The sequence below is a fragment of the Suricata suricatta genome, chromosome 17 (assembly GCF_006229205.1).
Source record: "Suricata suricatta isolate VVHF042 chromosome 17, meerkat_22Aug2017_6uvM2_HiC, whole genome shotgun sequence".
Lineage (NCBI taxonomy): Eukaryota > Metazoa > Chordata > Mammalia > Carnivora > Herpestidae > Suricata > Suricata suricatta.
The window spans coordinates 3,094,896-3,122,377 of NC_043716.1; the positions used below are offsets into that span (position 1 = coordinate 3,094,896).

At 55.6% G+C, this 27,482-nt stretch overlaps 2 protein-coding genes across 6 annotated transcripts in view; both read right to left on the bottom strand.

Moving 5' to 3' along the window:
- PIK3R6 (phosphoinositide-3-kinase regulatory subunit 6) overlaps positions 1–17,759 on the bottom strand; it is a 56,966-nt gene extending 39,207 nt beyond the window's left edge. For 3 of the 5 annotated variants that reach the window (XM_029927658.1, XM_029927660.1, XM_029927659.1), the window contains exons 1-5: positions 16,586–17,759; positions 12,842–12,927; positions 10,918–11,109; positions 10,636–10,744; positions 10,130–10,263 (exon numbers count right to left, since the gene is read on the bottom strand). In XM_029927658.1, the coding sequence (XP_029783518.1) occupies positions 10,130–10,263; positions 10,636–10,744; positions 10,918–11,109; positions 12,842–12,927; positions 16,586–16,695 (631 nt within the window). In that variant the 5' untranslated portion in view covers positions 16,696–17,759. Of the gene's footprint in view, positions 1–10,129; positions 10,264–10,635; positions 10,745–10,917; positions 11,960–12,841; positions 12,928–16,585 lie in introns of those variants that run through there. The other 2 variants (XM_029927661.1, XM_029927662.1) reach the window with 2 other exon arrangements.
- Positions 17,760–21,238: 3,479 nt separating this feature from the next.
- Positions 21,239–27,482, bottom strand: part of PIK3R5 (phosphoinositide-3-kinase regulatory subunit 5) — a 25,468-nt gene continuing 19,224 nt past the window's right edge. The window contains exons 10-19 of the mRNA XM_029927598.1: positions 27,296–27,482; positions 27,051–27,201; positions 26,680–26,787; positions 26,175–26,303; positions 25,981–26,074; positions 25,799–25,875; positions 23,659–23,752; positions 23,500–23,582; positions 22,982–23,094; positions 21,239–22,872 (exon numbers count right to left, since the gene is read on the bottom strand). The exon at positions 27,296–27,482 is cut by the window's right edge and continues 14 nt beyond it. Coding sequence (XP_029783458.1) covers positions 22,725–22,872; positions 22,982–23,094; positions 23,500–23,582; positions 23,659–23,752; positions 25,799–25,875; positions 25,981–26,074; positions 26,175–26,303; positions 26,680–26,787; positions 27,051–27,201; positions 27,296–27,482 — 1,184 coding nt within the window. The 3' untranslated portion in view covers positions 21,239–22,724. The remainder of the gene's footprint in view (positions 22,873–22,981; positions 23,095–23,499; positions 23,583–23,658; positions 23,753–25,798; positions 25,876–25,980; positions 26,075–26,174; positions 26,304–26,679; positions 26,788–27,050; positions 27,202–27,295) is intronic.

Here is a 27,482-nt window from a genome sequence, read left to right on the forward strand (position 1 = left end):
AATGTAATTCCAATAAAAATACCAGATTTCTTTTAAAAATGTTTCTTTTTGAGAGAGACAGAGTGCAAGTGGGGGAGAGGCAGAGAGAGAGGGAGACACAGAATCCAAAGCAGGCTCCAGGCTCTGAGCTGTCAGCACGGAGCCCGACGTGCAGTTGGAACTCACAAAGCATGAGATCAGGACTTGAGCTGAAAAAAAGAGTCAGACACTCAACCGACTGAGCCACCCAGGCGCCTCTCAGCAGATTCCTTTTGTAGATAGAAGATAAGCAGATTCTAAAATTTGTGAAGAACTGAAATAGCCAAACAATTTTGAGAAGAAAAATTAGAGGACTCATCTCCCTATTGTAAGAAATACTATAAAGTTATCAGTGAAGGACTAGACACGGACCAAAGAAACAGAATGGAGTCTCCAGAAATAGACCCACATAAAAAAGACCCAATTGATGTTTCACAAAATTGCAGAGGCAAGTCAACGAGGGAAGGATAAGTCTTTTCAACAAACGATCTGAAACAATTAAGCATCAATATGCAAACAAAACAAAACAAAACAAGTATGCCAACTTACATCCCACACCTCCAACCAAGGTGAACACAAAATGTTCCACAGATCTGAAGGTAAAAGGCAAAACTATAAAGGTTTAGAAGGAATCATAGGGAAAAGTCTTTGCGCCCTTGGGTTAGAGAGAATTCTTAGGTATGATACCAAAAGCCTGATCCATAAGGGAAAAAATGAATAAATTGGACTTTGCCAAATTTAAAAACTTCGGCTTTGTGAAAAGTACCTCTAAGGAAATGAAAAGACAAAGGAAGAGCTGGGGAAGAGGTTTTCAAATCACGTATCTGACAAAGAATTTGTATCCAGGATATATAAAGAACTCTCAAAACTCAGAAGGAGGAAACAAATAAGACCCCCGAAAGGGAAAACTATTTAAACAGATAGTTCATCCCAAAAGCTACGTGGACGACAAGGAAGCACACACATATGCAGTCTTCAGGGAAACGCAGATTAAATCTGGGAGATGGCCCCACACACCGTCGGAATGACTACAGTGCAGTGACAGGCAATACGGAGGGCTGGCAAAGAGGTGCACCTGGGGGGCTCAGTCGGTTCAGCGTCCCACTTCCTCCCAGATCATGATCTCGTGGTTCACAAGTTCGAGCCCCGCGTCGAGCTCTGTGCTGACAGCTCACAGCCTGAAGCCTCCTTTGGATTCTGTGTCTCCCTCTCTTTCTGCCTCACCCCTGCTGTGTTCTGTCTCTCAAAAATGAATAAAACATTAAAAAATTTAAAAAACAGTGCTGGAGAAGATGTGGAGAAATAGGAACGCTCACACACTACTTACTGGTGGGAATACAAAATGGCATTGCGATCCTAGAAAGCAGTTTGGCGATTTCTCATAAAGTCAAGCATCACTTATGATGTGATCCTTCAACCCCACTCCTATTTTCTGTAGAAGAATGACAACTTCACACAGAAACCCCTTCGTGGGTGTGTGAGTGCCTCTGGAAACCTACATGAGGGAATGGGGTGGGAAGGGGACTGACATTTCAACAGACACCCAGTTTTGAACATTTTAATTGTAATTTATTTAATTTTATTATTTTAAAATTTTTAGGGAGAAAGAGAGAGGGGGTAAGCAGGGGAGGCACAGGGAGGGGGAGTGAGAGAGGGAGGGAGAGAGAGAGAATCCCAAGCAAAGCTCGACAAGGGGCTCGATCCTGTGACTGTGGGATCATGACCGGAGCCGAGATCAAGAGTCGAAGTCTTAACCTACTGAGCCATCCAGGCGCCCCCGACCGTTTTAACTTTTAGAACATGTACATGTTTTCTGTATTCTAAAAGCAAATGAGCCTTTATATCCGATTACCAACAGAGAAAATACAGACCGTGCTGATGCACGTTCCCAGAATGCAAACCCCAGACTCAGATACTCTACGGGGGACAAACTTCTTGTTCTCTTTTAATAAGTAATTTGCAAGGAAGATGGGGTGGTGGTAAGAGACAGGAAAGTGAACGTGGGGGGCGGGGCTAGGAATCAACAGGGATTTAAGAGACATTATCAAACAAGAGAACGTGTGAATCTTTTTTCGATCACAATTTAAACCGTGACAAAACTACTTGTTAGAGGCAAGTGGGAATTTAAACGCTACAGAAATTTGGGGGCTGGAGGGAAATGATAGTATCGTAGTTATGTTTGATAAAAAAGGGCTGCTATCTTTCTGTAAGTTAAACATTTAATTTTGAGATAATTGTAGATTCTCACGCAGCTGAAGGAAAGAATAGAGATCTCAAGTACACGTCACCCAGTTCCCTCAGTGATAGCATCTGGTAAAACCTCTGCGCGATACCATGACCTGAACAGACAGCAACCCTTTTTCCGATTTCCCCAGCTTGTGTGTGTGTATGTGTGTGTGTGTGAGTGTGAGCGATCACTCACCCACAGGCAGTGGGATCACAGGTAACTTTCTTAGTGATGCATGTCTACATCTGATTTCTTAATACAGTAAAACCTTGGATTGTGAGTAACTTGTTTTGAGTGTTCTGCAAGATGGACAAACATTTCTTTTTTTTTTATTTTTTTTAACGAGAGAGAGAGAGCGAGACAGAGAGAGCCAGAGCACAAGCAGGGGAGGGTCAGAGAGAGAGGGAGACACAGAATCCGAGGCAGGCTCCAGGCTCTGAGCTGTCAGCACAGAGCCCGATGTGGGGCTCGAACCCACAAACCCTGAGATCATGAGCCGAGCTGAAGTCGGACGCTTAACTGACCGAGCCACCCAGGCGCCCCGCTGAGCAAACATTTCTAATACATTTTAACTTGATAAACAAGTGACGTGTTGCACTGAGTCGCACATGACGCCAAAGCCACATGATCACAGCTGAGCCGATGGTTCTTGAAATTCGCCTTGAGGGCAGGATTGCTCTCCACCGCCCTGTGCGTGTAACGTAAGAGCAGGCTGACTTCAGAAGATGGTAAAACCACTGAGATCAGTGCTCTGCTCTCCCTTCCTGGGTGTCCGTGTGGCCTGTCGCCGGCTTCTCGGAGCTTCGGCCTCCTTTGTGACATGGGTGACCCAAAAGTGCCAAAAGTGTCCGGCTCTTTCATGACAACATGGCATGGGGGGCAGGGATCCGAACCTGCGCTGAAGAGGAGTGCGTTCTTTGTGAAGATGCTCTGTGGCGCATGTTTGCCAAGAGATCTGAAGGGAATGTGAAAACTCGAACCTGAAAATCCAGGCGTGAATCAGCGCGCGGTGTGGCTGACCCGGAGCGTTCGCGGTCTGGGGAGGGGGCGGCGGAGCTGGGACGGTCTGGGGCGCTGCACGGGGTCGGGGCGAGGGGGGATAGGGCGGACCTGACCCCAAAGCCAGTGACGCAGGGGAGCTAAGAGAGGCTTCCCGAGTGGGACCCAGGGAGTTGGAGCCCCAGGTCCTCCTCTGCTCACTGTGGTTAAAAATGATCATGGCGGCTCCTGGGGAGCTCAGTCGGTTGGGCTTCCGGCTTCAGCTCAGGTCATGATCTCCCAGTTCATGGGTTCGAGCCCTGCTTCGGGCTTTGTGCTGACACCTCAGAGCCTGGAGCTGCTTCAGATTCTGTCTCCCGCTCTCTTTCTGACCCTCCCCTGCTCATGCTGTGTCTCTCTCAAAAATAAATAAAACATTAAAAATTTTTTTTTAAATGAATGATCATGGTGACCTCTGTCCCAACCCACTGGGTCCAAGCTACTGTCACCTCTCGCTCAGGTTGTGGCCATGTCCCCAAGAAGTCCCCATGTCCCCACGCCCTCCCCTACAACCGGGTCCCTGACTAAAAGCCCTCCTGTGGCATCTCTTAGATCTTAGACTACCCCATACTCCTCACCCGGCCTGCACCTGGCCTCATCTGGCCCCAGTGCACCCTCTCCACCTTTATCTCTTCCCCCCTCCCTCTGGCTCACCTGGCTCTCGTTTCATGGCTCATTCTGTTGCTTGCACCCGCCAGACCCAGCCCTACCTCAGGGCCTTTGCACACCTCTGCCTGGAACACCTTTCCCCACAGCCAGATCCTTCTCAATAGTCAGGTCTCATTAAAAAAAAAAATCCTTTTTAATATTTATTCATTTTTGGGAGACAGAATGCAAGCAGTGGAGGGGCAGAGAGAGAGGGAGACACAGAATCTTAAACAGGCTCCAGGCTCTGAGCCGTCAGCACAGAGCTCAACGCTGACTTGAACCCATGGACAGTGAAATCATGACCTGAGCTGAGGTCAGACGCTTAACTGACAGAGCCACCCAGGCGCCCCTAGATCTCATTTTAAATGTCACCTCCTTAGAGAGGCCTTTCCCAGTCACTCTCTAAAATAAACTCCTTTACCCACCCCTGGTGATTCTCCAGCACATTCTTTTATTTTATTCACAGCATTTATCAGGATCAGGTGTTTTCTGTGTAATGGTTAATTTTTTTGGTTACTTAATAGAACGCGAGCTCTACCAGCACTGTGTCTACCCCCCGGCCCCCACCACAGGCCCAGCACCTGGGGGCAGATCCGGCACCCAGGATATGATGCATAAATATTTTGGAGAAAAAAGGTGAAGCATCTTGCCCAAAATCCCATGGCTAATGAAGGAGGAAACCAGGGCTGGAGCTCAGCTCTCAGCAGGGGGGGTGGGGGGGGTCACGGGCCACCTCCCCGCCCTCTGCACCCTTTCCTCCCCCACCTCCATCCCTCGAAGACACCCTCTGCCCCAGGGGAAAGGAAAATGAGCACACAGATGAACTTTGTCCAGGCGGCAGTTGCGGGAAAGGACACTGGGTGGCCTCGAAGGAAAAGAAATGCCAAAGATAGAGATTAAAAGAGGGCTTGTCTGTCAGGACTCACGGTGCAGAGCCGGGGCGATTCGGAGCCGACCACTGACAGAAAATAACAGAAAATAAACTTGTAAGAAGCGTCAACAGTCAATGTCAGGAAGCTACTGTATCCATTTTCCTATTCATTCGTTGGCTGACTCACTCATTCACCACACATTTGTCCGGGGCTTATATGCCTTTGGGCCGGGGCTGGAGATGCTTTGTGCCTCTGTAATCGGTTTCCTGTCCTTTGGGGCTGTTGACCCTGGCGGGGTGGGGGTGGGGGGGAACCCTCAGGGGACAAGCTTGCACCCAGACAGGAAGTGGACGTCTGCAGAACCCGGGTCATTCTCAAACTGCACCAACATCACCTTTGTCTCTGCTTGAGGAGAACACGCATTTCTTAGGAAATGAGGCGTGCCTGTTTGAGCACCCAAACATGCGGAGCGTCGTCTAGGTAAATCTCAAGGGACCTCACTGCTAATGGTCACATGGTAAAGATTTCAGGAGCTGTCGGGGGGTGACAGAGCCTCCGTCCTGCCCCGATGGCTCCTACTTTCTGACTCCTTGGATGGGGCCCTGTCCCAGCACTGGGGCTGTCGCTCACTCACGGCGGCTGAACGGGGGCCGTCACCCGGCCACCTGGCCGCTGGCCTCTGCCTGGTTTTCCTGCCAGGCAGGACGGGGTTTCTTACTCATCCTTCCAAAGAGGCACTGGTTGTACTGTGCCTGCTCGGAGATGACGCCCCTCCCTCCCTTCCATTTTTTAATGTTTAGTTTCTTCCTTCCTTTCTTCCTTCCTTCTATTTTTTAAATGTTTATTTTCTAGACAGAGAGACAGCGAGAGAGAGAGACAGCGTATGAGCTGGGGAGGGACAGAGAGAGAGGGAGACACAAAATCCAAAGCAGGCTCCAGGCTCCGAGCTGTCAGCACAGAGCCCGAAGCAGGGCTCGAACCCACGAACCGCGAGATCATGACCTGAGCGAAGTCCGAAGCTTGACCGACTGAACCACCCAGGCGCCCCAATGACGCCTCTTTCTAATTCCAACAAAGGGTCCCTTGTGCCGGCAACAGCCTGTCCCAGCCCTCCGCACTCTTCCAGAAGGCTAGGAAGCCAGATAATCACATGGGGTGGTTTTGGAGGTAAAATACAAAAGCAAAGCCTGAGAAACAGATCTATGAAAAGAGGGTGAAGCTTCCAACCACAGACGTGATTGGAGCCGTCTATTTGGGCTGCCCAGAGGCCCTCTGGCTCTCCTGGCAGGGTCTGGAGTGATGACATTGCTGAGCAAACCAAAGAGCATCTATGGAAACCCGTCCTGTCCCGGCAGGCCTGGGAGTTCAGGGGTGAAAGAAGGAGACGCGGCCCTTGCCCGTCAGACTGCAGGGCCCTGCCGGCCGTGACTTCTTAAGGACAGCAGTGTGGTCCCGGCTGCCACACTCCCGGCCCGCCCGGGACACACTGATGCTCTTCACAGATCCATGTTCACAACACGCCTGACAACGAGCCCATTTCGCAGATTCGCACTGGGGCCCTCGAGACGCGCCCTGCCTGGGAGACCGACAGAAGTCACCTTTCGATTAAAACCACGCCGATGATACAGCGAAAAGGTACAGATGCTCTACAGAGAAGAGCGAGTGTCCTCACCCCTCCTCCGGGCCACGGTCTCCTCCCTCCCCCTGCCTGGAAGAAACCCATAGCTTCAGAAAATTTGCATCTGTGGCCAACTTAAAAAAAAAAAGTCGTATTTCACATACAAATCAAGATTCCCAGCTTCACAGTTTTTAAAGGTTTGTTTGTTTTCGAGAGAGACCGAATGTAAGTGGGGAGGGGCAGAGACACACACAGAATCGGAAGCAGGTTCCAGACTCTGAGCTGTCCGCACAGAACCCAACGCGGGGCTCAAACTCACGAACCTCGAGATCATGACCTGAGCAGAAGTCAGGCGCTTAACCGGCTGAGCCCCCAGGCGCCCCTCGAGATTCCCAGCTTTTATGTAAAAAGAATAACCTGGAGATCTGGCGACACACAGCCCACAGTCCGGGGCGGCAGCTACTCGTGGGCGTGGAACTGCTGTCCCCGTGCGGAAGGGCCGGTGCCCATCAGCGTGTCCGGGACACCCTTTGTGCCCCTGGCGAGCTGCTGGAGGTTGACAGCGAGCCATCCCCCAGCTGTGCTGTGGCTCCAAGAGGAGTTATTATGTGAGCTGGGCCCTGGCATCACCCACGGTGCCCGTGTGAGCCAGCCAGCACCCCCGGGTGCCAAGCACCGTGCGTTACACCCCGTCTGTTACCGTGCTGGCCGTCTCTTCGAGGACACATGTCCGTTCCCTGCAGTGCCAGATCCCCTTCACCTGACGCTGCATATACCGATAGGAAGCCCTTGGTTAAGTTCTTGAACGAGAGACCCCGAGGCCCTGGTCGGAGGAGGGACAGGGGCACCGCCCCCACCTGCTCTCAGGCTGGGGGGGGGGGGCAGAAACAGGTCCATGGGGCGCAGCCGGACACAGGAAACGGAGGTGGGGTCCACACTCAGAACGCCGGCAGGAGAGCCAGCAGTCCGGAAGATTCCCAGCCGCCGATGCAAAGCAGCCTAGGCGTGAATCCCAACCACCTGGGTGAACCCTCCACCCCCCATCCCTGCAGGCTCTCTCACCTGCCCAGTGGGGGAGCAACTGTGTCCCCTCCCCGGGCAGAACTGGCACGTCTGCCTGCCGCCCACTGTGAAAACCAGGGTTCCCTACACTCAGGGCTCCTTGGCTGATGGTACACAGCACCCACTTCCCTGCTGCCCCCCTGGATCTGGGGGGCCAGGGGCGCCCCTCAACCTGACCCTCATGTGCTTGTGGGGCCAAGAGCAATCAAGTCCTTCATCTCAGACTCCAGAGTCTCCTGTTGCCACTGGCGAAAGCGCGGCAGGGTGACCTAACGGTTACAAGGAGGGTGAAATCTTGGAGCTTTACGGGGCTCGAGGACCTAGGACAAGGTCAGAGACCAAGAAGGAATGGATGGGGGAATGCATGAACAAGCGGGGTGGGATTCAGAGTCCTTCAGTGTAAGCTCCAGCCATAACCGGCCCTCAGGGCGGGTGCAGACACACAGCTGGTCACTGCCGTGGGGCAGACACGCCTGGAGACCCCCACAGAACCCCAGAGGTGACCCCAGGGAGAAGCCAACGGGAGCCCGTTTCCTGCCGCTGTGGCTGCCCAGGGCTGGGGCCAGGCCGGGCGGGGAAGACCCCCAGCACCAGCCCTGAGTGGGAGAGTCAGTGTTTCCAGCAATGCAGGTCCCGGCTGCTGACCGAGGCACCCCTGCACCCCACCCTCACCCCCTGCGGGCTCCATGCAGCCCTCTGTGCACCCATCCTTCAGGCTTAGAGACGCAGTTTCCCAAGGTCGCAGCTCTGCCGCCCACCCATCCCCCGCCCCCCCCCAACTCTGACACAGGAACAGGGACCCCCTCCCTCCACCACCGCTGGCCCACTCCCCCCTCCCCCCACCCGCACTGCCTGGGAAGCCCTGACGCCATTCCCAGCCCTGTGACCTCTTCTCTCCAGGGACAAAGTCAGACCGGCTGACCACGCCCCCAGCTCTGTGGTTCAAAGCAGGAGAAATGCAGAGCTCAGAGCTCCTAGGGGACCCCTGGGCCCACTTGGGGCTGCCCAGATGCCCGAGGCGCCGGGGCCTGGGGGCCCTGCTCTCTGCCGTGCCCTGGGGCTGGCGCAGGCCTGCTCCCCTTGCTGTGTCTGCTGCTGCCCCGGGAAGGAAGGAAACACCTGGATGGGAGAGAGGCAGGCTGGGGGGGAGGGGGAGGAGAGTATTGTTCTAGCTGGGGGGGGGGGGGGGGGGGGGGGGGGGGGGGGGGGGGGGGGGGGGGGGGGGGGGGGGGGGGGGGGGGGGGGGGGGGGGGGCAGGGAGCCTGGGAGGGATCTGGCCGGGCGTGGGTGTAGACTGGGAAGCCCCCAGGGACCAGACTCACGGCCACCATGTCAGCCACGGAGCAGGTCCCGTGAGGGGCCCTGGGGCTGGTGGCCTTTGGTGCTGGACAGTCCTCTCTGGCTGTCACAGCTCGGGCTACTTGCTTAGAACCTTTGTGCCTCAGTTCCTCTATCTTTAAGAGAGAGCTAGTAATAGCACCTGCCGGGTCGGATTACTGCAAGGACTAAATTAAACAAGATGGTACTCGCCACACCTGGCTGGCTCAGGCCCATGCATCGGGCTCTTGATTTGGGCTCAGGTCATGATCTCACCGTTCGTGAGTTCAAGCCTCGTGTCAGGCTCTGTGCTGACAGCATGGAGGCTGCTTGGGATTCTCCCTCTCTCTCTCTCAAAATAAATAAATAAACATTTAAAAAGTAAGATGACGCTCACCAGTCTCGTGGAGCCGAGGGAAGGCGTGGAACAGAGCCACACCAGCAAACCTTCTGGGAGCTCTCTGGTTCCGCTGCCCAATGGGGTCACTAGCTGTGTTTGCCTGTGGCCCTCTTCCTTCACACCTGCTCTCCTGCCATGGGTTTGCACACTTTGTTCTCACCAGGATGCCTGCGGTCTCACCTCTGCACACAGACCCTCCTTCCTGACCCTCCAGGCCCGGGTGTGGGGCCTGCGTGAAGCCCCCTGGATCCTCACCCCGAGGTCACCAGCGGACCTGCCTCGGGACCACACACACGCTTTACTTTCTGTTGGTCACTTGGGCTTGTGTCTTAAGGCCCCGCCGGCTGGCCAGCTCCCCGGGCCCCGGGCCCGCACGGCCTCTCGCACCAGCTGCGCAGCTGGAAGAGGCTCGATCGTGCGTGCGGGCAGAAGCAGCCAGGCACGCGTGCTCATCCCCTGGCTCCCCAGGAGGGACAGACAGATGAGGTCCCAGAAGCGGTGTAGACGGAACCAGAAGGCCGACGCAGGCGCCGGTGCCTTGCTTACCTGCCCCGCAGTCTTCGGCGAGATCCCTCATCTCTCTGAGCTATAAAATGGGCACCAAAACGCGCATCCAGCCCACCTCGGAGTGCGGGCGAGAGTCAGGTGGGACAGTGCGCGTGCAAGCAGTTAGGATTCGGAGAGGAAAGGGGAGGTCCCCTCGCAGGGCCCTGGGTGGAACGATCCTCACTGGGCAGAGGGATTCTGGGGGCCGCCACTTCTCAGTGACCCTTCTCGGCAAGGCTGGGCCTTAGTGCAGAAGAGCCAAGGGCACCTTGGCGCCCCCAGGGCCCCCTGCCAGCCTCCTGCCTCCTGGCGCTCCACCTGGCCTGCCCGGATGGGCCTCCCCCGCGTTCCTCCCCGGACACCTTACCCCAGCCAGCACCTACTTAGCTCAGCTGGAACTTGGTTTCCTAAGTCTTCCTGCTGACTGTCTTCCACAGGGAGGCTGTCGGCCCCAGAGGACCCGGTGTCTTGGAGGGGCCCCCGCGGGTGTCTTCGGTCCCCGCTGCGGCCTGCAGATCTGCAGAGAAAGGCCCAGCGTGGCACAGGCCTGCCTCCGTCCCTCCTCTTCCTTCCCCTTCCCCGTGGCCCTCAAGCTCCTCCCAGAGCACATCCTGCCGTGTGGCTGCTTTCTGCAGAAGTCCTGTGGTCACCCGCGGCCACTGGAGCCTCTTCATTTATTGGTGGGGCAGGAGGGGAGGGGACACCTCCATAGAGCCTCCTGTGGCGCTCACTGGGCCGTGATGCCGGGGCCCCTGGAACCCTCCTGAGCTCCAGACACCCCAGCCGCCATCCATGCCCAGAGACCGGCAGCCAGAGGGCCACCCGGCACTTTCAGTTCAAGGTGTGTGAACCGAGCCCTCCCCGCCCCCCTGGCCCCAACCAGACCCACCTGTCTGCACCTCTCTGCAGCTGCAGATGCTTGCGGATCATCCTCAACAGCTCCCTCTCTCTCCCCTGTTCCATCCAAAGGCAGCCAAGTCCTGTGTCATAAACCGTCCCTTTTCCCACCCCCACAGCTGTTACCATTTCATCAGGTCACCATCCCCTCCTCCCGAGTGGCCATGGAAGCCTGATCCACATCCGCGTCTCGGCCAAGCCCCCCTCTCGGATGCTGAAACGCAAGTCTGATCATGTTACGCCCGCAGTACAGCCTTCGATGGCTCCCTGTTACCTTCAGGAGGAAGGCCGAACTCCACGGTGTGATTTGTGCAGCGGGTCTGACCCGGTGGTTCCCTGATGCCCAGGCCCAGGCTGTGACCCGTCCCAGGAGTCCTGATCGCCTGCAGTTCTGAGATGGTCCAGGCGGCTCCTGGGGTCCCGGCTGCATGTGCGCGTGGGGTCCCCTTCAGTCCTCCTCTTAGCTCTAGCAGAGAAGAGCGCACACATAGGTCAGAGAGGGAGGAGGAAAGCGGGGCGCCTGGCAGCTGGGAAAGGAGATGGTGTCAAAGATGGCAGAGAGGACACAGGTGAGGGAGTGATAAAACACCTGCTGGCGTTGGCACTTAGGAGAGAGTAGGGTGGGGGAACAGATCACCTCCAACGTAGGGACCTGTGGGTTAGCTGATCCTATTCTTTCTTTTCCTCACAATTTGAAGCCAGGCAATATTTTGGGAAATCTTGTACACATTTCTAGACTTCTGAAAGGCTCACAGACGCTCTGCCATCACCTGGTTTGGCCTGACGGTAAATGGCTCTGGAGAGAGACAGATCAAGGACAGCATTGTTTGAACACCTGGATTCAGCCGTGCCTGCAACCCTCATGCCTAGATCTACTCCTGATTGTTGGACTATGTGATCCAATAAATTCTCCTCCCCTCCCCTTTTTGAGTAAGATTGTTTGACTTGGATTTCTGTCACTTGGGTTCCTCCTTTACAGCCAGAGAAGTCACTGATATTTTCTCTGCAAGGGCTTGCATGGCCTCTACTCCATCATCCTCACTTTGCAGAAGAGGGAATTTGAAAAACAACAGCAACAACAACAAACAGTCCAGAAATTTAAGTCATCTACTCCATGGCTCGGCCTCCCTGCCCTATTGTTTTACTGCACCCCTCATGTGACTGAAATGATAGTCTATCTCGTATCTTTGTATTTGAGTTCTTAGCTCATGTGTCTGCCCCATCTGTCTACCCTCCCCCAATACGTTCTGGGGAAGCAGAGGCGAGGTCTTATGCATTATCCTACCCATCATGGCATAAGAGAATGTTTGGCTTGTTAAATTCAACAAATGGATGGATGGATGGATGGTTAGATGGATGGTTAAATGGATGGATGGAAAGATGAACAGATGGATGAATGGTTGGGTGGATGGATGGATGGTTAGATGGACGGATGCATGCATGCATGTGTGCATGCATGCATGGATGGGTAGATGATGGATGGATGCATGCATGCTTGCATGGATGGATGGATGGATGGATGGATGGTTAGATGGATGGATGGATAAATGGATGGATGGATGGATGGTTAGATGGATGGTTAAATGGATGGATGGAAAGATGGACAGATGGATGGATGGGTGGGTGGATGGATGGATGGATGGTTAGATGGACGGATGCATGTATGCATGCATGCATGGATGGGTAGATGATGGATGGATGCATGCATGCTTGCACGGATGGATGGATGGATGGATGGGTGGATGGGTGGGCGGGCGGATGGGGGAAATGGGTAGGTCCAGGACAGGATGAAGGACCAGGGACTCTGCAGCTGCAGGTCCAGCCCTCAGCAGCAGCCAGGCAGTGTTGTGGTCATAGCGGGCAGCCCCCTCTCCTTATCAGCTTTGGCTTAACTGAATCGGAAATCACAAGCTGACATGGGCCTCCTGTGGCTGCACCCTCCTCTTTCAAGAGCTGCTATCTTGGCAGCCACACTGGGTGTGGCAGCCACAGGCTGCTTGGTGACCGTGGACGGCCCCAGAGCTGTCCCCTGCAAGGAGGGACTGAGGTGCCTTCATGTGTGATGGGCAACCAGGAACATGCAAGAAGGAAGAGAAGGCAGAGACGAAGGACTAGGGTCACTAGCTGTCCCTGCACCAACCTACCATCCCCAAGGCGGGGAGGGGGGCACTGCCCCTCTGATCCCAGGAACACCTTACCTCTTAGGGTGGAATCTGCTTCCAGGTATGCCGAGGCCAGGCTTCCCGGTGCACCAGCGTCCCAGGAAGAGCCTCTCCAGCCCCTTCTATTTGGGGAAACACTTCCTGTTACTTTCACATCCATTACGAAGCAGCCAAGAGCTTAAATACATTAACATTTTAATTTGTAAACATATTTGATGAAATCTCCTTGATACTGTGGCAGCAGAGGGACCAGCACAGGGATCGGCGTGCCCTGGGGACCAAAGGTGTTGGAGTCAGGTGAGCTTATTTGCTTCGGAAGCAAGAGCCCCAGGTCACCTGTCGCCTTGCCCCAGCAAGGGAGTCTCCAGCAGCAAATGCAGAATCCATCGCCTTGTCATTTTCTAAGGAATCCACCCAAAGAAAATCCTAATAATCGATGTAGATCTCTCTGAGGATTAGGGGGGGTGGGGAAGGTGGGGTGGGGGAGACAGGAAAGGCACGTACATTACACATCTCTTAGCAAACGATTTAAAAATCCTCTAGATATTTCCGTTGTCCAGACACCCTCTGTCCGGGCTGTGCCGTCGGGCTGGTGGGCGGGGGTAGGGCAGAAGCGCTGTTCTGCTTTCTCCTCTCTCCCCAAGGGACTCTGAGTCAGAGTCATGCATTTCTGGTTTCTCCTGCCCAGGCTTTTTCACAAAGTGAAGGGCTCTTAGAGTTGTGTTCAGGGAAGGGCGCCTGGTGTCTTGGTTGGCTAAGCATCCGACTCTTGATTTCGGCTCAGGTCGTGATCTCCCGGTTTGTGGATTTGACCCCTGCATCAGGCTCTGTGCTGACAGTGAAGAGCCTGCTTGGGATTCTGTCTCCCTCTCTCTCTGCCCCTCCCCGCTTGTGCCCTCTCTCAAAAATAGAGAAACATTAAAAAAAATAAAAAGGAAATACATCCAGAGTACTTCCAACTCCACGTGTTATAGAAACACACCTAACTTCGTGTATCTGGCTGCCTCAGGAGCTAGGACAGTTAGGGAGAGGGCTCACCTTCGTGGTGGGGAGGGCACTTGAACCAGAGGATGCCCAGTCCAGCTTCCCAGGGAGCACTACGGGCCGAGTTGACCGGAAGACTGGCCCGTGCTCCTTGGCTCCCTTCCCCACTCAAGGAAGACCCAGGCAGCAGCAAGGCTGGCACCCACTTCACGGGCACCTCTGCTTCGAGGGGGTTCCCTCCAGCCCTCACCGCCACAGCCCCGGGAAGCAGGGACGGCAGGACCACAGTGTGCTCTAAGCCGTGGTTCACCAGGTGTGGTCCCTGAACCAACAGCATCAGTATCACCTGGGAACTTGCTAGCAACGAGTAGTGTCTGCTGTGGGTGCGGAGGAGGAGGAGGAAGGGGCGTCGTGAGCGCTCCTCCGGGCCTGTGGGGCGCGTGCGTGCGCGTGCGGAGTTAGGACTAGTCAGGCACGGTTATGGGAAGGAGGTTAATGCTTTATATCCATCCGCTCATTCTTTTAGACATTTTTATTTTTGAGGAAAGAGGGGGTTTTGATTCTCAACACCATCAATGTGTCTGTTATTATTATTATTAATTTTATTTGTTTTAGAGAGAGTGTGAGCGAGGGAGGGGCAGAGGGAGAGTGAGAGAGAATCCCAAGCAGTTTCCAAGCTCAGCGTGGTGCAGGGCTCTGTCCATGACCCTGGGCTCCTGACCCGAGCTGAAATCAAGAAGTCAGACGCTAGACCGGCGGAGCCACCCAGGCGCCCCCTGCAGTTTCATTACAAAAACTACACACACATTACAGAAATAGGGTCAAAAAGAGCTCCTGGCCCCCACTTCCCGGTATCTTTTTTCTCTCCACGCGGTGATCATCGCTGTTGAAGGCCTGGGGTGATTACACGAATTGATTTTCCCCTTAATATGTTTACTTGGAGATCATGAGAGACGCGTACCTGAGGATCAACCGCATTCCTTTCTTAAATTTAATTGTCTCCATTTTCTGGCCCCAAAAACATACTGACGTGGGTCAAGATACAGAGAAAATCGGCCCACTACCCCTCGGGCAAGCCGGCCTTCAATTTAGGGAAGAAAATTTCCCTCCCCAGGATTCTCTTTGCAGGTGCACCGGTTGCCTCTCCCAGACTCCTCTGCGGTGGGGCGAGGGGCAGGGAGAACCCGCTGCAGGGGCGAAGCCTGGTCTCCGCGCAGGCCCCTCCCCTGTTCTCCGGTGGGGGCTGGAGGAGCCGAGATGCGGGGCAGGTCTGCAGGCTCTCCCCAAAATGTGGCGGGGGTGGGGGGCGTGGAGCCTCTTATCTCTATAAGATACCTACAACAGTCGCTGTGTCCTCTCGCAAATGAATTCCCGCTAGGAATAGGGACTGGCTGGCAGGTCAGGAAAGTTGGGGAGTCAAGGAGGCTGGGGGTTGGGGCACCTGGGTGGCTCAGTCCGTTAAGTGTACGACTTCGCTCAGGTCATGATCTTTCAGTCTGTGGGTTCAAGCCCCGCGTCAGCTCTGTGCCGACAGCTCGGAGCCTGGAGCTGCTTCAGATTCTGTCTACCTCTCTCTCTGCCCCTCCCCTGCTCGCGCTCTGTCTCTCTCAGAAATAAACATTTTAAAAAATTAAAAAAGTCTGGGGGTTGACTAGGATCCTTGAGAAAACTCGAAGGCTTTAACCCTTCATTTATTACTCATGCAAACTGCCTCGTCCCTTAATGTACAAGAGCTTGCACCCGCACCCGGGCGCACAGATACACCCCGAAAAGGGGACCTGACTGGGCTCTGTTGTGACATCGGTGTAGCTGCACGGGCCCCCCCTTCTGCCTTGGCCTCAGTTTCCTCCTCTGTAATTGAGGGGTTGCAGCACATTTGCAAAGCCCTTGCCAGCTTCCTCCCCGCTCCCCGCCCCCCACAACAATTCTGTGGGGTAGGACTGCTCTGTCCTCTCCCCCCCAACTCCCCCTCCCCACAGGTCTCTGCGGACCCGTGGAGGCAGCTCTTAGGCCTGGAGTCCATTCCCAGGCCTCCTTCCTGACCGCCTCCCCCTGCCTGCCCAGTGGAAGGTACCGACTTGCCTGCGGCTCTGCCCGCCTGCTCAGACCTCAGCTTCCCTCTCCTGCTTTCCCACCCTCTGTGTTCCCGGGGTGTCTGCAGACTGTGGCCTCCATGTGGAAACGTCAGAGCCCTCCAAAATTCCATCACAATGAAGCCAGCCCACTCTGATATCTGTGTGAACTTCATTTTTCTGGGGCTCCGTGTCCCCAGCACCAACGTGAGTGGCTTGAGGAACTAGCATAGCGTGGTGGTTAAGGGCAGGGACTCTGGGGCCCTGCTACATGGGCTTGAAGCCTGGCTTCCCCTTTTCCGGGTCTCTGTGACCTTGGGACAGTTCCTTAACTTCTCTGTCTCAGTTTCCTCCTCTGTAAAATGGGCATATACTAGTACCCACCTCGTGGGGCCGCTGGGAGGAGGAGGCATGACACCAGAAGTAAGTAACACACGTGGGTAGTTCTTGGCATGTGTACACCAAGTGCTATAAAGTGTTGGCTGATCGGGGCGCCTGGGGGGCTCAGTCGGTTAAACGACTGAATTTGGCTCAGGTCATGATCTCACGGTTCGTGGGTCCAAGCCCCCTGTCGGGCTCTGTGCTGACAGCTCAGAGCCTGGAGCCTACCTGGGATTCTATGTATGTGTGTGTGTGTCTCTCTCTGCCCCTCCCCCCTCTCAAAAATAAATAAGCGTTTAAAAAAATTTTTAAATAGTTTGCTGATACCTCACTTTGTTCTCACCTAACATCCAGCGGTGATTTCTGGGTCAGGTCACAATGACTATGAGTCTGGGCCTTCCAGCCCCTGATTTCTGAGCGTCCCCCACGCACCCTGTGCGGAGAGCCATGCATGCAGGTGGCTGGCGTGGCCACAGGGCCCTTCCGGGGGCCACGCACTCAGGGCTGCTGCGTGTATGGACCGAGTGTTTGTGTCCCCCCAGGATTCGGGTGTTGACCCTCCAGTGTGATGGTCAGCAGGAGGCGGGACGTTCGGAGGTAATTCCATTTCAATGACACCATGAAGTGGAGCCCAGGGTCCCCAGGGGAGGGAGAGACCCCCAGAGCCTCTTCTCTCCACCAGGCAGAGGCTCAGGGGAAGGTGGCCACGTGCAAAGCAGGAAGTGGGCTCTCACCAGACACAGAATCTGCCAGCACCTTGATCTTGGATGTCCAGCCTCCAGACTGGGAGACATGAGTGTCTGGTTTCAGCAGCCCGCGCTAGGGGCAGCCTGAGCGGACTAAGACACAGGGGACTGTGGCCCGAGCCAGGGTGCAGGTGTGCCCGCTGCCAGGAACAGCGAGAAATAACGTGGCACAGGTAGGGGACAGTGTGCCACCTGCCTGTCTCTGCCCCCAGAGAGACGGGCAGGACACCCTCTTCCAGGAGAGCCGGCTTCCTTTACCCCAATTTTACTGGTGGGGTTGGCGAAATAGAGGCACTCAGAGATGGGAAAGGAGAGAAGCCCCCAGCCCCCAGCCCCAGGGCAGCAGTGCGGGCTCCCGGGGCTGGAGGGTGTGGTGGCTGTGCCAGTGGGGGAGGGGAGTCGGAAGCCCTGGGCAGGCACCGAGCAGGTGCGGCCCGCACACATCTCTGTGTGCCGGAAGCAACAGAAGCTGAAAAGGTCTCTGATGCCTCTCTTGGGGGAAGTTTGAGGGGGGATTTAGGCACTCCCTGCCCCAGGGGCGGTGGGAGAACTGGTCCCCAGAGGAGGTGTGACTAGGATATCAGGGAACGGTCTGGAACGGTCTGAGGATGGTGACAGATCAGTGCTCTGAGCTTCCAGAGGAGAGCAAATCAATACACAGGACGTCCTTTTTAAATGACCATTTGTTCTGCAAAAGGCAGTGTTCAGAGAATGAAAAGACAAGCCACAGACTGGGAGAAAATATTTGTCAAACGTGTATCTGATAAAGGACCGGTCTCCGGAATATACAAAGAACTCTTAAAATTCAACAATAAGAAAAAAAAAACCCAGTTAAAAAATGGGCAAAAGATCTGAAGAGACACCTCACCAAAGAAGATATTCACATGACAAACACATGAAAAGATGCTGTGTCACTTATCAGGGAATTGAAAATTAAAACCACAGTGAGATCCTACGACACGCTCATTAGAATGGATAAAATCCAAAACCGTGACGCCGCCAAATGCTGGCGAGCATGCGGGGCCACGGGACGCTCCGATATTTGCTAAGAATGAAAAAAAGTGCACAAGCCACTTTGGAAGTGCTTGGCTTTTTATTTTTATATCTTAAGTTTATTTGAGAGAGAGAAAGTGTGAGCAGGGGAGGGATAGGGAGAGAAGAAGAGAGACAGAATCCCAAGCAGGCTCTGCACTGTCAGTATACAGCCCGATGAGGGGCTTGAACCCATGAATGGGGAGATCATGACCTCAGCTGAAATCGGATGCTTAACTGGCTGAGCCACCAAGGTGCCTCCTTAAAAAAAAACAAACCACTAACCTAAATACACTTATACCATGTGATTGAGCAATTGTGCCCCTTGATATTTACCCAAAGGAGCTGAAAACATATGTCCACACAAAAACCAGCACATGAATGTTTGTATCTGCTTTATCCATAATTGCCAAAACTTGGCATCAACCAAGATGTCTGTGGGTAAAGAAATGAACCTGGGTACATCAACAAAATGGAATATTATACAGCAACAAAAGGAAATGAGCTGTGAAGCCATGAAAAGACAAGAAGAACCTTACACACACACTGCTAAGTGAATGAAACAAATCTGAAAAAGCCAGTTACGGTACAGTTCCAACTACAGGATATTCTAGCATATGTACGGGGCATGGAGGTAGCCGAAAATAAGCAAATACTTGGTTGCCAGACTAATTAAGAAAAGAATGGTTTTGAGGCACCTCAGTGGTTCAGTAGGTTAAGAGTCCAACTCTTGGTTTCAGCTCAGGTCTTGATCTGACGGTTTTGTGAATTTGAACCCTGCCCTGGGCTCTGGGCTGGCAGCCCGGTGCCTGCTTAGGATGCTCTCTCTCCCTCTTTCTTTGCTCCTCCCTTACTCACTCTGTCTAAAAAAATACTTTTTTTCAAAAAAGAACGGCTTCAGGGGCGCCTGGGTGGCCCAGTCGGTTGAGCGTCCAGCTTCGGCTCAGGTCAGAATCTCACGGTTCATGGGTTCAAGCCCCGTGTGGGGCTCTGTGCTGACAGCTCGGAGCCTGGAGCCTGCTTCAGATTCTGTGCCTCCCTCTCTCTCTGCCTCTCCCCTGCTTGCACTGTCTCTCTCTGTCTCTCAAAAATAAATTAAAAACATTAAAAAAAAAAAAAGAACGGCTTTTATTTCTTCAATATATACATGCCTACCTGGGAAATCCATTTCTTTCATGAATGGTATTTCTGAGACACTTCTCCATCTTATCCAAATTGTCAAATTTGTTGGTCAATTTATAATATCCTTTCACTATATTTTTGGTGTGCATGGGATCTGTAGAGACACCCTCTTGTTCACACATGATATTGATAATTTGTTTGCTAGAGCCTTATCAATGAGTACGTTGCTTTTCTAATTCCTAGATCTCTGCTTTTACACATCCTTCCTTCTGCTTTCTTTAGGATTTATATCTTTCTTTCCCTATCTTTTTGAGATGAAGATACTCCCTTTGGTTTCAATCATTTGAAATTTGATTCTCTACTTGTACTTGAAATAATGTGAATTCCGTTGCTGGGCGGTATTCTATTTCAATAAGACCAAATGTGTTAATCGCGTTGTCCTGATCCTCAAGTTCTCTATTATTTCTTGTCTGTTTGTTCCGAAGCTACTGAGAGCGGTGTAATAAAATCCTTTGTTATGGTTGTGGAGATACTAATTTGGTCAATTTTTGCTTTACAGTTTACATTGATGCTACTGCATACATACAGATTTATGATCATGACTTTCTGTTGGATGGACTTTTTGATCTTTATAAAATGTCCTTCTTAGTTATTTTTTAAATGCTTCTTGCCTTAAAAATCTTTGTCTGATATTAGTATGACAACACCCTTTCGATCCTTTGGCTTTCATATTTTGTATTCATATACTTAACGTGTTTCTTGTGAGCAGTATATAATTTAAAAAAACATTAAACAAGTCTAGATTGAATTTTTCCCAGCATTTTAAAGATGCTGTTTCATTGTCTTCTGGTTTCCAAGGTTTCTGTTGAGAAGGGAGCTGTTTGTTGATCCTTTGAAGATAACGTGTATTTTTTTTCCCCTTTGGTTTTCTTTAAGATTCTCACATTACCTTTCCCCCCCCCAGGAGTCTTACAATGAAGTGCATATGTGTATATGTGAGTTTGTTTATTTGTTTGTCTGCTTTTGCTTTTTGAAAACTAAACCCCAGGAGCACCTGGGTGGCTCAGTTGGTTAAGCATCTGACTTCAGCCCAGATCCTAATCTCACAAGTTTGTGGGTTCAAGCCCTGCGTCAGGCTCTGCCCTGACAGTGAGGAACCTGCTTGGGATTTTTCTCTCTCCTTCTCCCTCTGCCTCTCCCCGCTCACATTTTTTTTTCCTCCCTCAAAATAAATAAATAAACTTAAAAAAATTAAAAAACTAAACTCCAGACTGTATACGGATGTCACCAATTCTTGTGCTAGCATCCTCTTTCCATTTCGGGATCCAGTCCAGGGCCCCGCACTGCATTTAGTCTTCAGGTCCCTGTCTCCTTGCTCTAGGAGTTTCGCAGTCCTATCTTCTTTGCAGGACCTCCTGGCAGAGTCCTAGTCAGGTTAGCCTATAGCAGAAGGCCCCCCAATCTGGGTTTGTCTGGTATTTTCACGATTAGACGGGGGCCACCCACTTTGGGAGAGAATATCAGAAGCGAAGTCCCGGCCTCCGGACTGGGTGAGATCCGCTGAGTGTGTCTGAATCCCTGGGTTAATGCGTTTCATGGATTTGGGCCAATTTAATTCCGGCAGAAGAGACACCTCCCAGGCCCTCGGGGCGCCCCGCCTGGATCGAGGGGTGTCCTGCGGATGCAGGTTAGGTGTTAGGAGTGTCTGACTGTTTGCCATAGCTAGCTGGTGCAAAGCTAGAGCATCTCGTGTTCCTTCCTCCTCCCTGTCGGGGGTTAGGCTGACGCCTGCCTCTTCCTCCCCGAAACAGGTGGCTTCCCACACCCCTTCTACCTTCACCTGCTCTTCCGTCCCTCCCCGTGAGCCAGGGCCAAGAACAGCCCAGATCCAGAGGGCCAGCCAGGAGCTCGCCTCCTCTCTGCAGGACGACGAGCCTTCTGCAGAACAGCGGCAGAGAAAACTTCAGCATAAATGTATTTTCTCCAGGGAGGAGAATTACCTAACAGCCACATCGAATGGCCCCCCCCCAGGAATCTGATTGTTGCTGCCTAGGGCAGTTGATGGTTGGGCAGCAAGGTGACTGCGGGTCATCGCGTACGAGACTAACCAGGTTTTATTTGAAAATAATATTAAATTTTCTTCATTCATTCTTGGGTATCTGTTTATCCAGTAGGAGATCTTGTTCACACAACAACAATGACAAAAACAATCAAAGGTATATGGTCGGCTGCTCTCTGGGGCCTGGAGCCAGGACAGACGGGGGGGTGGGGCCCGGGGAGGGAGCACCGCTCACTTCTCTCAGGCTGTGTCTGCGTGGCGTTTCAGGGGCTCCCGCAAGCCCAGGAGCTTTGGAGCAGGTGATGGGGGGACGGGGGGGGGGGGGGGGCAGAGGAGGGGCTCTGGGCGACGATCCAGTCATCTTCCTCCACGGCCCCTTTCTCCACCTCTACCTTCCGAATCCTGCTCCTCAGCCCTGCCCTCCTCCCTGTTACCCTAGTCCGGGATTGCTTCCACCTTCCAAACCACTCTGACCTGGGGGCTTTCTCACTTCTGGCACTCATGTCCTGCCACCCACCCCCCCAGCGAGGCATGAAGCCCCTCAAAGCCAGGCTCTCCATCTACGCCCCGCTGGGATCTCGCCCAAGGTCATTCCTCCTCAGGAGGATAAGACTGACCAGTCCCCCGCCCCTTCAGGCTTGGTCCTGCCTCGTGATAAATCGGAAAGCGTCCTAGGGCGAGTGCCAGACGGGAGGAGTCGGCGCCCAAGAGTGAGGCTGCTCATCTGTCCTGAGCGCTGGCCAGGAGCCCGCCACTGGGCCCGGGGCCTTGCACACAATTTCCTCAACCCCCAAGGTCTTGGCACAGAGAAGTGGAGGCTCGAAGACGCTAATTAACTTCCTTCTGGTCATTTAGCTAGAAGGTAACTGAGCTGAATTCACGCCTGTCCTGTCCCCCAAGGATCTCAGATCCGTAAGGGGCTTGCAAGAGAATGTTCCAGGTCTGGATAATAGGCAGGTGAAGGATTAGTGCTGTTTTTCAAAAGACCCGGGGAATTTGCGTGTGTGTGTGTGTGTGTGTGTGTGTGTGTGTGTGTGTGTGTGTCTAAGAGAGAGAGAATGAGAGAGAAAGAGGTGGAGGGTCATATGAAGATCTGGAAAGAAATTCCTGTCCTTGTTTCTCCCATCTGAACCTCAGAGTAGAGGGGGATGAACCCCAAGTCTTTGACAAAGTAAAGGGGGGCCTGGCCAAGGTTGGGAGAGGAGGCCTAAACCACACTCCAGAGCACCAGAGGCTCAGATCTTTCTAGAAAGGATCCTAGACCACACTAGCGGCCGGGGCCTTTGGAGGTCGGCTTATGCATCCCTCTCCTGTGTCCTGCGAGGGACCTGCGGGGCTGGGGGGCCAGCCGCACTCCCCTAATGCCTGTGTCTTTCCTGAACAGAGCCCCAAGGACCCAGAAGCCACCAAGCCCCGGCCGCCTGCAAGGACCCACAGCAGGAGCCGATGCGACACTGGGCCCTTCAGTTCTCAGCAGGGAGGAGTGCGTGGGGGGCGCTCCGAGCAGGCTGGTGAGGGCCCCCCTAGGGCAGAGCTCCGCTGAACGTCATGATGGGCAGACAGAGGAGGGAGCAGAGGTCGGGCGCGGCCTGGGCTGCTGGGTCCGGGGGCCTCTGGGGTTGGGGGCAGAAGCCGCTCTTCTCGGGCCTGTAGCAGGGCGAGACCTCACACCTGTGGGGGCAGGCACGAGCTAAGGGAAGCCCTCCATTTCTGCAGCTCCTTCTGGGGTCCTAGGGGCTGGTGCAGAAGTGGGCCCCCTCCCTGGGCGCCTCCGGCCTACCGGACCACGCTCTGCACGATCTTCCGCTCATCCTGGTCCAGACACACCGCGAAGGAGCAGTCGTGGGAGCCGATGATCTGCACCTTGTCCACTTTGATCTGTGACGTGCTAATCTGCAAGCAAGGCCCCCATCAGCCCCGATCGCCGGCCACTCGAACTGCCTGCCCTCGGCAGCTCTGTCCCTCCGGCCTGTCCCCAGACCCAGCAGCAGCTCTCAGGGGCTGACAGCCTCCGTCAGGCCCTGCCTCCTCCCTGGCCCTCACCCCTCTCCGAGTCCAGAAGAAACAAGGTCCCCTCCCCGCCCGCCTGGGACAAAGCCCATTGGCCCCCCTCGTGAGGCTGGGAGTCCCTGACTCAGGAGGCTTTGCACGCAGACACGTCCTCCCCAGGGCTCTCCTTCCTCCCGACACCGGTGGTGGGCGCACCCCAAATCGCACCCCGTTCATTTGCGCACGCGCACACACGCAGGCACCTGCCCGCGCCCGGGGCTCCCACAGGGAAGAGAGGGGCGCCTTTACCTGGTTGAAGCCCTTCTTGGACTTGGGGTTCTGCCTCTTCACCACTTCGGTCAGGTTTAGCGTCAGGGCCTCCGTGCTGGAGTCTGCGGGGCACAAGGCTGGCTCAGGCCAAGCTCGGGGCCCCTCCCCACCGCCACCTGCGTCCCGCCGCCCGCTCACCTAGCTCCTCCAGCTTCCGGCAGGCCTTGCTGAGGTTCACGGACGTGCACACCTTCTCCATGTTGCTCCAGCGGCTTCGCCCACTAATGGCCCCCTGGGAACACAGCGCAGCCAGACCCTTTCAGCTGGGGTCGGTGGGGGCGGGGGGCTCCTGGGGTCTGCTACCTGCTCTTCACACAGGGGCTCCAGACCCACAGATTCACCCAGGTCTGCTAGCTCGCGCACCAAGAGCTGTCTGACCCCCATATAGATCTTGATGGTTCCAGGAAGGAGCATGAGGTGTCTGGCCTGGTCCATGGCTCAGAGGGTGTGAGAGCTCAGAGAATCTCAAAGGGTCATCTCCATGATGGCTGAGCCCCAAGTGAGGAAGAGAGGGGGCCACAGGCCTGGGGTCCCAGACAGAGCCAGGCTGGAACCCCCTCTCGAGGTCTGCATGTCTCTTCCACCAGGGTGTGCACGCTGCCAAGTGCAAGTGCCCACGTCTCAGTCCTGGGCTTCCCTGACCTCACAGGAGGGTCTGGCTGTGCCCCCTGCCACCTGCACACCCCTGCCCCTGGCTGGTGCCGGTCTGCCCCCCGCCACATGGCGCGGGGCTCAGGGGCCTCCTCCCCAGCCCTCCACTCTCTGCTCCCCTGGTCTCTCCAAGCACGACCCTCCCCGTGTTCCTTCCCCACGGCCACCAACACACCCATCTCCCCGCTGCCCCCGAGGCCAGGCCCTCCGGTCTCTCAAGGGCCCCTCAAACTCGACCTGTCCCAAAGACACGGCCTCCCCGCACCAGACCTGGGCCGCTTCTGGTCACAGAAGACTGAAAGCCAGGACTTAGGGCCTCCCGTTTTCTGGTCTGTCCCTAAGCCCTGCTGCTCACGGAACCCACGGCCCTGAATGCAGGCCGCCCCCATTTCTTCCTGGACAGCTAGCATCGGAGCTGCCTAACCGGCCCTCCCATGTGCCCTGTGGACCCCTCCAGTCTGAGGGAGCTTCCAGACCTGGGATCTAATCATGGCACACACATCCCGAGCCCCACTCCCAGCTGGAGCCCCTTCAAAGGGTATCCACCGCTCCTCGGACAAGGACAAAATTCAAGACCCTGGGTATTCTGGCCCTGCCAGTTCCTCTAGCCTCACCCATGCACTGTCTCTGCTCCAGCCCCTCTGGCCTTTCTCAGTGCCCTGTGAGGACATGTTCCCCCCCACCACAGGACCTTTGCACATGCCATTTTCACTGCCTGGAGAGCACATCCCGCCCTTCGTAGCCTAAGTAATGAACTCTTCTTTTTCTTTCCAGTACTGACTCAATGTCCCTTCCCAGGGGAGCCTTGTGTAGCCTTTCCGACTGGGCTGAATGATCCTCTTAAAGGTTCTCAAAGGACCATCACCTTCTCCTTCCCGTTTGTCACAGTTGTGATAATTATGTGTTGTGTGGGATCATCTAAGCAACGCCTACCACGCCCTCTAGACCATAAGCACTTGAGGAAATGCTTCTAGGGAATCCATCCCGCCCCCCCCCCCCAATCTGGGACGTGGTAGGCATCTCCCAAACACCCGCATGAGGGCTCAGAGGGCGGTTAGTCCCTCCCACCCACTGCCTCGGCCGCTGTCTCCCCTCCCAGCACAGAGCTCGGCATGAGTGGGGCTAAATGAGTGTCTTTTGAATGACTCAAGGAAGGAAAGAGGGTGGGGGTCCCCACTTGGGGTCCCCACTTCGAGGTCAAGGTTCTCATGGCCTGTACCCCGGGTGTGATGCTCAGAAACCCATATCGCCCCTCCTACCTGCACCCCACAAATCCTGGGGCTCCCTTCTGACCCGGATCCCAGCTCCCACATACCCCGTGGGGCATCCCAGCCCCGCAGACTCCGGCTCTCCCTCTGGACACTGCACCCTTGCCCCTCTCACCCTCAGCCTTGCAGCCAGGCCCTAACAGTTCATGGGTGCTGCTGAGCACATCTGGGGAGAATTGGGGGTGGGGGGAGAGAATGCTGGAGGGGAGAAGGGTGTCCACTCCCTCCCCTTCCCTCTAGGGCAGCCTGCACCATCCCAGCTGAAAGACCAGGGCCCAGGCACCCAGGGGGGCTGCCTCTGCGTGAGGGAGGGTCGGGAGCAGGCCCTCGAGGGACCCGGGCCCCAGCACCGGCCTTACCTTGCTGTAAATAATCTGTAGTGTTAGAGGGACAGCCTCCCGGTCACCATCAATGCCCAGGCGTTTGCTGCCAGGACCTGAGAGGCACAGATACACCTTCACTCCCTCTAGTTTCAGGGGGCCCCTCACACACCCGGGGGCCTGCCTCCCCTACCCGCTCCCGGGGCTCAGGCAGCACCCACCCGAAGCCTTGATGGCTCGTGTGGCAGCAGAGTGACCCAGCTCCAGGGAGTGGATGAAGATCTCTGTGGTCTTCTCCCCGGTGGCGAAGGTCAGCTGCGGAGGGCAGGAGAGGAGCGGCATCAGCGCCCTGTCCCCTCTGGCTGCCGGCTGCAGGGGGGCGGGGGGCCGGCTGGCGTTGAGGGGCGGGGCTCACCTCTGTCTGGTACACCTGCAGCAGCACCGGCCGGGCGGCGAAGCGACAGTAATAGAGCAGCATGTCCGCCAGGATGGGCAGCCGCCCAGAGGAGCCGTCCAGGGGCCGGGATTCAGCCTTCAGAGACTGCTGCGGGTGGGCGGGGCCAAGCCAGAGCGACAGGTGGCCAGCGAGCGCGCAACGGAGCAGGGACCCAGAGAGGAAGAGGGACAGGTGCGTGCATGCACACACGTGCACAGAGAAGAGAGGGCCAGGGGCACACAGAGCCAGGCAAGTGGATGGTGAGATGGAAGCCGGACCCAGAATGGGCAGGGGGGCACCCGCAGCCCAGCCTCCCTGTCGCTGCCCTCTATTCGGGCTCACGCTCGCTTCCCATTGTCCACCCCGACCGCTCAAGTCCAAGGCCCTCCAAGTCCTCCCTGGAGGCTCCAGGCCTGATCCCCGAAAACGACGCTGCTCCAGCAGGTGCTCCCATCCCCGCCCCCGCCCCGCGGGGGCCACCTACCTGGCACAGGACCTCCGGCGGCAGGTGCATGAGGCCAAGCACGTTGCGCTCATACCAGGGGTCCAGCATGCCGAGGTAGTGGGAGATATCATTGGTGCTCTCCAGCTCCTGGGGGAGGGGCGCGGTCAGTCCCGGATGCCCTAGAGACCTGCGCCCCAGCCCCATGCACCCCCCGCGGCCTCTGGGGCTCCCCCACCCCGCCTGCCCTGACACAAGTCTAACAGCTTTTAGTCTACGTCTCGCTGGGAAGGGCCGCCCCCAAGGGCAGGGCCGGGGCCCCTCCCGGGAGCGAGGCTCAGGCAGAAGGAGGTGCCCCTCGAGGCGCAGGTGAGGCAGGGCGCCCATCTGCAACCCGACGGCTGGGGCCGTACCGCGGGGCTGGGGTGCCGGGGGGTGTCCGCGGGCGGTGGGGGCATCTGGCTTGCGGGGGCGGGGCAGGCGCCGGAGCCTCGCTTGACCGGCACGTAGAAGAACTGAAGTTTGAACAACCGTGTGAGGAGGGGCCGGTTGTTCTCCAGCCGCCTGGGGTGGGACGAAGGTGGTAAGGAGACCGAGTCCCTCCCGGAGACCCCAGGGAAGCCCCGCGGCCCGGGCCCCCCCCCGCCGCGGCTCTCACCGCAGATTGCTGTAGGCCCGAGCCACCTTCCCCGAGATGCGATCCGAGCCGAAGACCACGACGCGGAGTGTGGACGCCTTGGGGTCCTCGTCCCCGCTCAGGAAGGGGCGCCGGCGCCGGGGGCGCGAGGCGGGGGCCAGGAGCCAGCTGGGCAGCTGGGCGCCGAGCTTGGGCTGCGGCAGAGAGC